This window comes from Epinephelus lanceolatus, chromosome 4, assembly GCF_041903045.1.
Source record: "Epinephelus lanceolatus isolate andai-2023 chromosome 4, ASM4190304v1, whole genome shotgun sequence".
NCBI lineage: Eukaryota > Metazoa > Chordata > Actinopteri > Perciformes > Serranidae > Epinephelus > Epinephelus lanceolatus.
Window position 1 is genome coordinate 28,765,467 of NC_135737.1, and position 14,337 is coordinate 28,779,803.

At 40.6% G+C, this 14,337-nt stretch overlaps 1 protein-coding gene across 9 annotated transcripts in view; it reads left to right on the forward strand.

Annotated features, from left to right (window-relative positions):
• The first annotated feature begins 1,618 nt into the window (after positions 1-1,618).
• Positions 1,619-14,337, forward strand: part of elna (elastin a) — a 68,015-nt gene continuing 55,296 nt past the window's right edge. For 6 of the 9 annotated variants that reach the window (XM_078167116.1, XM_078167115.1, XM_078167111.1 and 3 more), the window contains exon 1: positions 1,619-1,939. In XM_078167116.1, coding sequence (XP_078023242.1) covers positions 1,864-1,939 — 76 coding nt within the window. In that variant the 5' untranslated portion in view covers positions 1,619-1,863. The remainder of the gene's footprint in view (positions 1,940-14,337) is intronic. The other 3 variants (XM_078167110.1, XM_078167109.1, XM_078167117.1) reach the window with 1 other exon arrangement.

Here is a 14,337-nt window from a genome sequence, read left to right on the forward strand (position 1 = left end):
CAGATTGGAACTAGGAACCTTCTTGCTGTGAGGTGGCAATGCTAACCACTGCACCACCATGCACCACAATGTCCATTAATCGTTGCAATTGTTTGTCACCATAATAGGAAACCTTGCGATGCAGTATCCACTTGTAGTTCCCAAAGCATATTTTTTGTTATTATTGTCCTTTTGTTACATTTAACCAAAATCACGATCTTTCTCTGTCCTTCACCAAAGTGACGTTGTTGCGTATACCTAAGCAAGGAGTATGGATGCAAACCCAGAGTTCTGGTGTCAAGGTCTTGCACTTTGTACTCCTCAGCTATCTCCTCTAGAAGCCTACATGAATGTCATGTTTCGTTACTTGAAAGACACTTCTCTCAACATATTCCAGCCAGTGATTACGTTGCCACAACAACGTAATTAAGAAAACAGTTTAGTAACTCACAAACGGATTTTCTAAAACAGTGGGTCCCAACTGACCCAGCCATGGGGTCCAGATTTCTACTTAGTCATTAGTTGAAGGTCCACACAGTCTAATACATTCAGTGTCATACTTGCATTTGACCATGTCGTCCAGTCAGTTTGCTGTCCTTGTTAAATAGTTTTCCATTAGTCACTCACTCTGCGGCAGGAAAGGGCACTTCAAAATTAAACCTCTGTGCCAGAAACTCACTGTACTTAAAATAAAGTGTTTTTTACAAACTTGACATGTTTGCGAGTCACTTGCGGTCTTTTTGTAATGGACCTGCGACCCACCACTTGGGAACCACTGTTCTAAAAGACAGGGTTGGCCATTGTTGGCGTGATGATACAGGTGATCCCGTATGTACAGGTACTTCCAGGGAAGAAGAGAATCCTGCCAAGACTAATTCAGCACAGTATGTTGAGCTCTGACTTTGGAAACCCATAAAAGAAATATGCACAAGCCATATGTGATGGTCCAGGGGTCAAGTCCTCTGTACTTTTGTTCACAAAAAGTACAGTTCTAGCAGTCACTTAAACCCTCTGAAGTTGCGAATGAACTGAGGTTGGTCCTCGTTCTACCTCTGATCTCAGTTTCAGGACTGACAATGACAATTATCCTGATGAATCCACTGAGAGACTGCACAGACCAGCAGGCTGAGGTTTCTTGGGTTCTTTGCTCTCTTGTCATCTATGTGTGATGCCGACAGTTTTCTCATTTCGTTACTAGAACCACTGTGACTGGCTTCCACACATGGACAGCCAGACGCATTGCGCTGCAGTTCCCAGCTTATTCCTGCAGCCAGTGACTTTGTAATGTCTTGTTCTGATATTTTGTAGACACATGCTGATAGTTGCTGTGTTCTTTTCCCCTCTGCCTCAAAGTTTTCTGGATCACTTGCCTGAGAGAAACAACAAAAACTGATGTTAGTGCTTGTGTTGAAAACCAACCAGCTGAAAATTAGAGCCACAGAGAACAGGTAATTATCTGGGTATGTGGTTTGCTCTTCCTCAGTTTCTGTCTTGACTCTTATAGATAAGTACGCTCAGTATCCATGCAAATGCTTGGCAGACAGTTCAGTTCCTTCTGGATGAGAGGGGGGGTGTCTCTCTCTCTCTGTCTGTGTGTGTGTCTCTTTCCCTCTCTCTCTCCCTTTCCTCGCTGGCAGCAGCGTCTGTACTGTTGGCAGGAGTGACCAGAATAAAAACAGCAACACCAGACATAGAGGAGGAAAAAAAGCAAAGTGATCCATTGAACCAGAGTCTTTACCCTCTCTTAATTACGTCGAGTCCCATATCTTTCCCCTTTTTTTTCCACCTTTTTCCTGCACTCTTTAAGACGTTGGGCTCGTGGTAATTAGTTAGAAGAGAATAAAACCAGCTGATCGGGAGAGGGGTGGTGCATTTTGGAGCGAGATGGCTAACAGAAACATTCTGTTGCTCTTCTGTGGACTCTTCCTCTTAGCAGTGATTCAGCCCTCTCTGCAAGGAGGTAAGTGTGTGCTACAGGTGAACCGAGCCATTATCTTTGCTGCATCAATCACAGACTGGCAACAGGTGCAATTTTTTTTAATCTGTGCCTTTTTGTCTCCTAGAGACATAAAACTAAATATCTTAAGTGATTAAAAGTTTTGCAGATGCTTATCAGCTGTGAGGTATCAATGAGCACTTTCACTTATTTTCCTTGAAACATTTTTTATAATATATCTTTTGTGTTAAATTCAATTGTTTTATTGTTTTGGCTTTATCTCAGTTGTATCTTGAAAAAGAGAGCTCTGCAGTTGCATTGCTATTTTGTTACTACATCAGTAATACAAAGCTCCATGCTGCAGTCATGAAAATTGAAGAGTGTTTAGTCTGGTTGATCCTCTGCACGCTGTGTTGTTCCATCACACAGCTGCTGAAGATGGCACTGAAATAAATAGAAAGGAAGTTGCTCTTTGCATCATATTTACATGTCTGCAAAGTTAGAGGTGAGGTTCAGCACTGTCCACAGTTTGACTAGATATTTGTGTCCTATCATGGCTTTTAATTTCTCTTGGGTTTAACAATAAGACAACCCTGCAACATAACTGTATACAAATTCTTACCATTCATATCAACCATTCATTTGTGTGGTTCTCTATACTAGTTTGTCATGCATATGTATCTTTCAGAGAGTTTATTCGCATCTTACACATGCACCTCGTGTATGTTTACATGGCCAGAGACTCCATCCTATAACATGTCAGGAAGAGAAGGCTCTCCAGCTGGTCCCTCTTCCCTCTTAGCAAAACCACTTGGTTTAAATTCACCCCTGATGAACTCACAGGTGGACAGACAGTGTATGTAAGTGTCACCTTTACAGCTTTGACCTGGTCTTCTCTTGAAGTTCTGCAGAGACCTGCAGATTTGAGGGTTTAGCTACAAGTGCAGTTTAACCCTTTAAAGCCTGAGCAAATTGATTTCTTTCAAAAACATTAAGACCAACCCAACTGCAAGAATAAATGTTGGCATGATACATTACTGTGAACCACAGATATGTTAGATTACATTATTATGTAGCAGATTTGTTCCAACAACATTATTTGGGTTATCTTTGGGCACAAAAACCACTTGGTTATGGTTATGGAAAGGTCATGTTTTGGCTCATATTTTCCCGACAGGAAACACAGCAATGACTCACTACTCACAACTGATTTCATTGTTTGTCGGTCTCAAACAGTGCTCTGCAGTGGTCTGCAGCTTTGCAGGCACGTCACCTAGGTGTCCCATCATCCACCATCCCCTGCACCTCCAGATGACAAAGTCAGCTCATATACTAGATCACTTTAGAAACGTGATGTGATACGTAGGAAACATACATATGTGATGTATTCATGGCTTGCAGAAATGTACAATACCAGCATTTTCTTCTGGCAACTGAGCAGGGGAAGAAGGCGATGGGAAACTTAACAAGAAATGACCCAAAAATTAGCAAGAAATTACTAAAAGGTGAAAAGGAAATTATACCTGGAAAAAGTACTTAATAAAGCATACAGGGGCGCCCAGTAGCTCATCTGGTAGAGTGGGTGCCCCAAGTACAAAGGCTGTGTCCTTGCCGCATCGCCCGTGGGTTCGATTCTGACCTGTGGCCTTTTGCAGCATGTTGCCTCTTTTTTCCTCCTCCTTTCAACCTGTCCTATCTATTAAAGGCAAAAAAGCCATAAAATAACCTTATTTTAGATCAAAGTTTGTCTAACTATTTGAATATAGTTAAATAATAATTATAAACACGGTTTTCTGGCCATTTTTCTCTAAGTTTTTTATTATTTTCAAATAAGTTTCTCTGTCCTTCGCTTTCTATTTGCTAATTTTTAGATTTTTTTTATACTAACTTCTTGCAGTTTTCAGGACATATTTTGCCACGTTGCCCTTTTTCATGTAACTGATAGAAGTCAAACTAATTTGTGCAGTTTTCAGAAGTTTAAATGCTAATGAAAGATGTCTGAACGCAGCTCGAGAAAACTGATGTCGATTGCGGTTTCAAGGGGTTAAAGTTACAGCTTATCTGTTTCAGACAGAGAGAGAGGTTGTGAGCATACCTTTCCTCCTACTATCATTCAACCTGCGAGTTTGCTCCCCTTCTTGCATTGCTTTGATTTGGTTCTTGGTCTGTGTTTTGGCTGAGACTCTCTCAGTTATTCAGCCCCCAACTGGAAAACATGTTTAGCATCTGGGGCTGGGTATGCTGGAGTCAAGTCAATTTTTTGTTGTATTTATTTGCTTAAAAGTCACAGCTGTTTATGTTCCTTATCTCGCAGTGTCCTTTCAGATGCATTTTGTTTAGATGGTTGAATTCCTGAAAGAAACATTTTGTCCATATAAACTCTCCTGTTTTTTTAGTTGTTTTATTGGCCTCCTCTGATTCGATCATGTTGATGAAGTCCACCAAGGCTGTTTTTGTCACGTCATAGGTAATCTAAAAGTGTATTTGCCCTTCTTTCTCTGCCTCATAGCACATGTGTCCTTTCTTGTTTGTGCCAGCCACATTTCAGCTGAGATTTTGAGATGCATTCGGGCAAATTATGGAGCAGGTAAAGGAGCCAACAAATATCAATACTGGCTTTGCAGCACAACTTTGATCTATTCTATTGAATCCATCCATATCAAACATTTCTGTGGTGCCCAAACCAGTTCCATCTGTGTCTGTGCAGTCTAACTGAGAAAAAAAAATGTTCTTGCCATGGTCCAAGGGTCAATTATCTGTGAGTAACATGAACCTCATTAACACCCAGTCCACTCCTTTAATGCCTCTGCACAGAAAACACTTCTTGTGAAATTCGCCCCTTAAATGATGATGTAGTGCGAGGCTTGTCTGAATGTTTTCCATCGACACATGTAAATGAGTTATGGCCCAAGAGGAAACATCTGGGAAGGAGTACTGTATGTTAATAAATATGCCCCCTGTCATGTATAGCCTTGCGCAGGTACTGTTTGTTGGTTCTCCTGTGTACGATGGAGGAGGCAGACTTACCTTACATTCTCCAAACAAACAACATCTGTCACATGGATACAGTGAGCTGGATGTTATTCTTATCAAAATAAATTTATGTTGACGCAGTCTGGGCCCAGTGGCCTCTGCATTTTATTGCTCCATTTGATAACTGAATCAAACTGAGACAGTTGATAAAATTCTTTGAATAGATTCCTCAACTTAGGAATTTAATCAAGCAGGTCAAGAGCTCATAAGGTATTTGTAAATTCTTTGTGAAATGATACCATCATCCTACTTTATATTTACTGTCACACTGTAAATGCCCAGAGTGTATCAAATATCTGGTGTCTCGACATATGTTGTATGCCTCCAGACGACCTCAACAACCAGCTGGGGGACCTGTGCCAGAGTCATTAGTTTGGCTTTTATGACGGACACAGTTAATAGCACAGTTGTGACGGGCCAGTGGGAGATGAAAAGGGAAAAAAATAGCTGCTCTGTTCCTTCGCAGTCTCATAAGAATTAGAGAAGATGTTTTCTTTATTGCTGCTGGAAGCCAGTTTGCCTCATTTGGCTTTGGCTAAGTTCAGCCCTGAGACTTCAGAGGAATTTAATACATTAATCAGTGACAGTCGCCTGGCAGTAGGTGGAGTTAAATGAAAACAGTGCAGGTTGGATGGCATGCTGCAGTTGTCACAAAACACCAGTGATGAATTGCAGCATTACCCCAGCATTGTTGGTAGACACCCAAACTGATTGTCCTGATTCCCCCAGCAAGTGCCTCAGGCTTTATTGGTTGTGTTGTGGACACCTCTCTGGCTCTAATCTGTCCTGTGGCGAGGCTGAGTGCCAACCACAGCATACTGGATTAATGTGACACATACAGTAGGCATCCCAGTGCTCAACAACTCTACTCTGTAATTAAGGAAATAGACCATTTAAAGTACCGTCTGAGCAAGACGTGGAGGTTTTTCTTCAGTGAAGTTTTTGTTCAATTTCTATAACTTCTTTGAAGGGAAGTTTGGTATTTTTTACCCTGAACCTAATTTTCCCATGTTTTTGCATCTAAGTGGCTAATGGGAACAACAATTTTTGAAACTGGTCCAATACTGAGCGACAGCACTGCAGCCGCAGAAAAGGCTGCAATGTAACCACTAGGGGCATTTGTGCACCATCACTTTACCTCCACTAAAAATACCTGTTTTTGCCGCTGCAAGGCTCAGGTTGTTATTATAAGTGTCTGACAACATCATGGAAAGAGTCCTGATGGAGATAAACCTTTTTATTAACAGTAAGATTATTTTTGTTGAACCAGACAAACTGCTATCACCAGAGCCACCAGACTAAAATTAAAACTGAAATTGATTGAAATCATTGTGTGTACAGCCCTTTGAAGCATGCTGTGTGATAATATAGTCTAGTAGCCAGCCCATAGAGCCCCATTGTGAACCCGGAAATGTTGAGTACACCAAAGTTTTATTGCAGAAATGTGAAGTATGGGTCCCTAGCATACAGAAACTGCCGGATGCAAATTTTCATATGTTGAGCAATTTGCATAATTAGCACAATTAGCATAATTAGCAGAATCGTCCAGATTGACAATAGATTTTGTACTGTGTGACCAGTTTCTACAATATTGGAGTGGTTTAAGAGGTTTTAGAGGATGCTGAATTCAATTCTGGCACTTTCAGACTTCAAAGTGGTAATTCTATAACAAATTTGGATAAATTTAGACACATTTTTTATTAATTTTGGACAAAATTTTAGGTTATTTTCATGGTAAACACAATAATCTCACATTTCAGAATCACAAGAGCTCTTGCTCTTTGATGTGAATGTTGATAACCTAAATTTGTTTACATTTCTTGAGGTCCGGTCATGTTTTTATGCAAATAAGCTGTTGCAGCTAGCTGTTGTAGTTGTAATAAGTATGTTGTAAAGCAAGGGAGCATAGTCTAGTTTTAAGTACTTGAAACATTTAAAAAATGTATGGAAAACTTAATCATAAAGGGAGCAGTTTCACCAACTAGCAAGTCTTCCTTAAAGCGGAACGCCGGCGTTATTGAACTCATAGCTCTAACGAACAAGCTAATCACAAACAACTGAAACGTTAAGGAATGAGAATATTTGGTACAACATAACTTAAGTTGTGCGCTTGGCAGTAGAGCTAACCTAACAGGGCATTTTTGCAGTTTCGGTTTCATTTCAAAAATGCCTGGTTCAGTGCGCTTTAGCAGCTGGGTACAGAACTCGTGCTACGTATTACCAAATTTTCCCGTTGCTGCACATTTCGGTTACTAGTAACAAGCTTGCATGATAGGGTTATGAGTTCAGTAACGCCGGCGTTCCGCTATAACACTGGGAGGGAGGTTTACCTAGTAGAACAGGCCCTAGGTCGAACCTGCAACCACCCAACAACGGCAGATTGGGAATTGACAGTGCTTATCTTAAAATCCCTGAATACACGTCTACTTCTGGGGTGAGGTTTATCAATGTTATTATACCTACCTAGCCTCAGTTACGCCTTCTGTGACACTCACCCCCCTTAAACTCACTCTCATTTGTGTCACGGCACCAAAATATCAGCAGTCTTCTCATATAGTCTGCCTGCCCTGGGTTTCAAACCTGTGACCTCCCAGCAACACCAGATTGGTAATACCAACGCTGAGCTGACCCAGGCTCCCAACTCAGTAGTTAGCAAAGTTGGTTAAGTGAGTGAGGTTTACCAACATGCACTAGTGCAACTAGGATCCTAGCTGGCATCAGTTGGCATCCATTACACTAGCCAGTATCCTAAAAGCCTGGATTGCTAGTCTAGGACGGCTAGTTTACCAACGCCTCTCTAAACAAGTTTTGACATTGTCAACCTGGGTGACCAATGTGGTACCATTCTGGCCATGCATGCTCTTTCAGGATGTGATACCACCTCATATCCTGTTGGGAAGGGGAAGGTGCACTCAAGGCCATAAGAGTCGTACCTGGTAAGCTTCTCCACTGTATTGGAGAGGCAGAAGCCACAGATTTACAGATCACAAAAGCAACGAGGGCTTTCTTTCTGGCTCTGTACAATCAGAGGAACTCTGTAACCTTGGATGCAGCCCAGGATGAAATTTACTGAAAGCGCAAAAGGTCCCCAGCACTGAAGACACTACCTCCTACAGAGCGCAATATGCGCCTTCATGGAAGACGTGCCCACCTACAGGTGCTGCTATGGAAAGCAGCAGACCAGCCTGATCCACCGGCTGTGGATATCACCTTGCTTGGATGGGACAAGAAGATGGGCCTAAAGGAAGGAGAGGAACTGATTATGCCCACCCAGAATTCAAGTCCAGCTGCTCCTCCTGCTTTGTTAGATGTTGTCAGCTGTGGTTGCAAAGCCGGGTTGAAACCTTGCACATCAGCAAAGTGCAGCTGTGCAGCTGCAGGTCTGGCCTGTACCAGTTATTGTTCCTGCAAAGGCAATGATGGTATATGCTGCAACATACTCACAACACCAAGAACACAAAGAGAGGGATGATGGGTCCGGAGAAGATGATGACAGAACAGACGAGGATAGTGAAGATGATGAGGCTGCCTTTTGTTAATTAATTGTGAGGCATAGCAGTTTGCCTGAAGGTGACCCGGGTTGCCCAGACTCAGTTTTAACTCTTGCGTTTCGCAGAGTTTTAACTGGGTCCTTGCTGGATCTTGCGACTTGCGGACCAACCTGGGCAGCCTTTCTGCCATTCGGGCCTGGCCCTAGCGACTTGCGGGGCCTGTCTTGTATGGCATATATATAGTGTATATTTGTACATAGTTCGTTGATCACACATGTTGATGGGCTTAGGTAATGTCATCTCATTGGGTGTTTTAAAGAGCTACCCCATTAATACCCCATTAATATGTATTGTACAGTTGCAGGATCCAAGTTATGTCAAATACCTGCATTGCTTTTTCCTCCAGAAATGCATAACATTCAGTCTAACAAAGATTCAAAGAAGCAATTTCAGCTTCACTACATCCTGAAAACAATGCATCAACATTCACAAGAGCACTCATGATTCTGAAATGTAAGATTATTGTGTTTACCGTAAAAATAACCTAAAATTATGCCTGAAAGTAATCACAATTTGCCTAAATACATCAAAATATATAATAAAATTAGCTCTTTGAAATCCAAAAATGCCAGAAATGAAATCAGCATCCTCTAAAGCCACTCACATATTGTAGAAATTGGCCATACAGTGCAAAATATGTGGTCAAAATGGACGATTAAGCTAATAATGCTAATTATGCTAATTATGCAAATTGCTCAACATATGCAAATTAGCATCCAGCAGATTCTGTATACTGGGGACTCATACTTCACATTTCTGCAATAAAACTTTGGTGTACTCAACATTTCCGGCTTCACCTAGTTGGCTACTAGACTAATAGGCTGTCCTGACTTAGACAAAACCTGACTTTACTCCTTTAAAATGAACAGTAACTTCATTCAGAGTGAACAGAAACTAAGCAATGCTCACAAAAACATCTTGGTTAATCTCTTATCTGGCTCTATGCATGCTACAATTACTGTTTATTTAAATGGAGTTAGGTGAGGATAGTGATGGCCATTTCGGGGCTTTGGATCTTTGTCTTTAGCAAAAATGTCTATCTCTGGAGGGATCCTTTCCATAATGTTGTCAGACAGATGCTGTCAGTGGCACCTTTAGTGGACGTACATGAACTGCAGCTGTTTTGCTGCCAGCTGCAACAGCCCCCTCAACAATGGACCAATTTAAAAAATTGTTTTTCCCATTAGTCACTTAGAGGCAAAAACACAGAAAAATAGGGTCCAGGTTGAAAAATACAGAAGTTACCCTTTAATGCTGGACCCACACAGGCATTTTAATTTGTTGACTCTGAGCAGTTTGGTGTAATTTGTAGTGAGGTGACCTCATTGAGAACTCATTTGGGAAGGAGCCTATTGGTTACAAGCAATGACTGACCAAGGTTTGCTGTAGTGAAAGAACTGTTATTCCATGTATTCATGTCGCACTCTGGCACACGTCCATGGGAAAGTGTTAGGAGATTGGACAATTCCATCCACAGTTTGCAGTTTTACATGAAAGCATGTTGGCTGGCTGGGCAGTCGCTTTCTGCATCATAGCGCCCAGCCAGAAGTGATTACTAACATTTTTCCTATCACCATTTTTACTGTAACTACTGTTCAGAGTATTGTAGGGATCAGAGCAGAGGTTTGGTATGGATGGATTGTTTTAATAGACATGTAATTCAAACGGACTGCGCTGTAAATGTCTAGGGTGCGACTAACTTGCACTACACTCATCATTTTTTACAATCAGTAGTCTTACCTTTGTAGAGCTGATGGAGTGTTTGGTGCAGTCCAATACCTTCATAAATGGATGGCTGAGTTTTAAGAATGTTGGATTACAAATCAGCGAGGCAAACGCCTACAGTTTTCTCATGAAGGCATCACTTTGACATATGTGGGTATACGGCATGTTACTGTGAGGATATTCACACAGAAATAGGTCCACATTAATGCTAGAAACGACTTATCAGTTTGTAATTTATTTAGCTCCTTCTCTTTGGTTGTGGATGTCAGTCCTAGCATCTCCCAGTCAGATGTTTGGTCTGCAATCAGCCTCTGCCAAGTGTTCAACAAAGAAGCACATTAACTCAGATGATTCATTCCAGCCACTCTGCAAGCAGCCCTCACCAGGCTGTGAGCTGCTGGGAGCAGTCTCACTGTGCCAGCAATCTGAAATGGCTCCTGTCAGGAATGTTTTCATCTCAGCCTGCCACTGTCGATGTCCAACTTCTTACAAACAACATGACAACATCAGGACAACATTAGTATGAAAAATATTTTTCTTATAAAAAAGCAATAACTGACGATGAACTGATGAGAAAATACGGTAATAAAAGGAAATTCTGATTAAACAGATTACGTCAATATAATCAAAATCCTCTGGCATGAAAACAATGTACGCCGCGTTGTATCAGAGTCAGCGCACTTTTGTGTGTGTGTGTGTGTGTGGGAGAGGGTTGGGATAAACATGGCACCTTCAGGCCTTGGCATCAGTAGGCTGGTCTAAACCAAACAAAAACAGCATTTCTGTCAGTGTTTTGTTTTGTTGAGTTTTAGCAACACAACTACCGGAGATCATGTCCAGTTCCAACTTACTCTTCTTAGACTGGATGATCGGGGCTTTTGCTTCCTTTCACATTAATCATAGATTTTATGTTTTCTCTGTTCAACTATGCAAACTGCTTTTGTCCTTGCCAGGATAAAAATGGAACTTTCAATATCTTGTTCATAAATCTGAGTGATGAGACCTCAGTCAGTTGTGCTCTTTGTCATAAGTATTCCATTCCAAAAAATTTGTTCTGCAATGTCAGATTTGAGGGAAAAAAATGCTTTGTTTGGGCCGTGCATACAACTCAGTCATATTGCTGCTATTTTCGGGTGTTTCATCAGTTCGTTTAAGATATATATATTGTTGACAGAGCTTAGATGATTAGGGTTAGGGTGAAAAAATGAGACAGCACATTGTGGTTAGTTTGACATTTTACATCTCCCACAACAGCAAATATAGCTATTTATGGTCCTAATGATGCCATTTGAATGACACAATCAGATACAGCTTGACTACACAAACGTTCAGGTGTAAATGCACTCGACTGGCTAAACCACCTGCAGAGGAGGTCAGGGACCAGCCTGTTCTCATGCACTGTTTGTACATATACCTATAAAAAAGTAATGCACCATAATATGTATGTAACCCACGTAATCATGAGCCAGTAATCTGTGTATAACTTACAAAATTATGAAGGCCGCAATCACTTGAACAATACACTGATGTACACTGATGGTGTAAGGAGGCAGCTTGGGGAAACTGGGAGGTTGAACACCACAGGACTTTTCCGCAGGAGACTAGTGTCCGGGACAGTGACAGTGAGAAACCAAGTGAACTTTGAGTTATTTTAAGATACTTTGTCACCATGTTTCTTTTCCCAAACCTAACTTACATAACTTTACTGCCTAACCATAACTTATGCAACCCGTACTCAACATCATATGTGGGGCGCTAATTAATTAGAGATCATGCAAACCATTTTATCTGGATACATTACAGGGATTATTGTGACCACATTCAGCACAAGTGTAAATGCTATTGTGTTTTTAATGCACAAAAAATCGAAACTGTGTGAAACCGTTCCAAACCAGTGACGCGGCCGTCAGTTAGGGAGCTAAGCGACTTGCAAGTAAACAGCAAGAAAAGTTAGAGATTTTAAAGACACTCATAGATTGAGTCAAGACAAGACCAAGTGTATACTTCCACCAAAAATAGGCTACACAAGCCAAACTTGGCAGTTCATATTGCAACCGAGCCATTTATGAAGCAGTATCTAAGGACACGGTCAGCACGCTGTCACAGGATAAACAATCATATAGGTCAACTTTACAACTTACTGCAACCTGTACTTATATTTATTGTAAGGCAGTGGCCCTCTAGTGGCTGTAGTAATTATTACAGGAGCAGAGGAGGAAGTGATGTGACATAGCATAAAAAGAAATATAGTCTGCATAATGTTGAAGGCTACACATACTGAAGAGGTACCTATAGCGTGTGGTGAAACACAGGACTTTCACCCAAGAAAATGGTGTTTGTGTCCCAAAGTCAAGATTGACTTCTTTTAATACCAATGTAGCATAGTATGGTAGTATGTGTTGCCACACTAGTAATATATGTGACATATCATAGGTGACATATGTCATGTGACATACCTTACGTTAGTGACAAAAGTACTTATTTAACCCTGTAAGACCCAGATATAGAAAAAAATGAGCAAATTTTTTTTGACCTCTCAGATATTGTTTTAGGAGGCCTCTGATGTAGAAATCAAAGAGTTTTCAATTTTTTTTACATTTTAGTAAGTTTTTAGGGAAATGTTGTAAATTTGCAACGTTGGGCATAGTTGGGAGCAGAACTTCTGTGTTTGTACTCACTTTGTCTGAACAGATATACAGAACATTTAAGTATTCATTTGCAGGGTTGATTGCTTACTTAGCCCCATAACAGTATATATCATAAGTAATAATCACACAACAATCATAGTTTTATGAATAAGCATTTATAAATAAAAATATTGGAAGAAAATATATTTACAAAACTTTTTCCTCTGTCACTTTCAATGTGGTTTACTACATTCAAACAATACTGTCTGGCTGGCCTATTATGCTCTCTACTTAAAAGGAACACATGCATCCCCCCAGAGCACTTACAGGTTCACATTCAAGACCATTCGCACCTGTCCCTGAACAATGCAACAGGCATTGCATTGTTAAATTCATGGGCTAAAGAGATACTGTTGGTCCACTGATCCCAGTTTAGGTGATAAAACCTTTGGATGATGGCAAATACATTCAGTTTCTTATTTTCATTTTCAAGACCATATCACATTACATACAATAACAGAAGGATGACACACGGCGTGGCCAAAGTACAACCAATGTTACTCAAACAGAGGAAGAACGTTCTTTAGACAAAACACCCAGTTAACAGATGACTTTAGATGGACGGTTCAAATAATACTTTGGCTAATACCTTTCTCTGAAAGTCATTAAGCTTCATTCTGACATTCAAACTGAATATGAAACTCATGTCCCACACCATCATCATCATCATCATCATCATCATCATCATCATCACCATCACAGAGGTTACAGATCCTCTGGTTTCTGTCCAGCCCGTCACATCTTCACTGACTTCAGGACTTCTGGTGTTATTTACTCTAAAGTTACAAACAGCCTTTTTTGTTTTCATGCCACAGATCCTTCTCCAGTTTAAACTCTTGTTTAAATATATATTATATACCACATGATGTCACACTGCTGAGCTCACTTTACCACTTTTGTATTAGCCTCTGTTCATCAGTTAGTTTGAACCAGCTGATGTTGTTACACTTTGGTGTAGTGATGGGCAAAGCAGTTCTTTAGATGTTGCTGAATCACTAAAGGAACACATGCATCCCCCCAGAGCACTTACAGGTTCACATTCAAGACCATTCGCACCTGTCCCTGAACAATGCAACAGGCATCCCCCCAACAAATCCAGAACATTCAGAACCCATTTTTCTATCTCCTAATGCTACAAACTGCTGCTTGGGCAACACTGAGAAAAATAGCTCAGGATCATTTAGAAGTTAAAAAACAAACAAAAAACTACAAAGATACAGGGAGTTTCAAATATTGCTATAGATGCTGAAGTTTCAAATACCCCATACAATTTATTCATGTGTTTAATTATGGTCTAAGCTAAACTAAGTAAAAATTTAACAGAAAAGCACATTTAGAGCTTCGTTACAATGAATCATCTAATAGTTTAAATTTCTACTACATTTTTTTTCAATTTGTGACCATGTGAGAAGTGCAGTGACCTTAT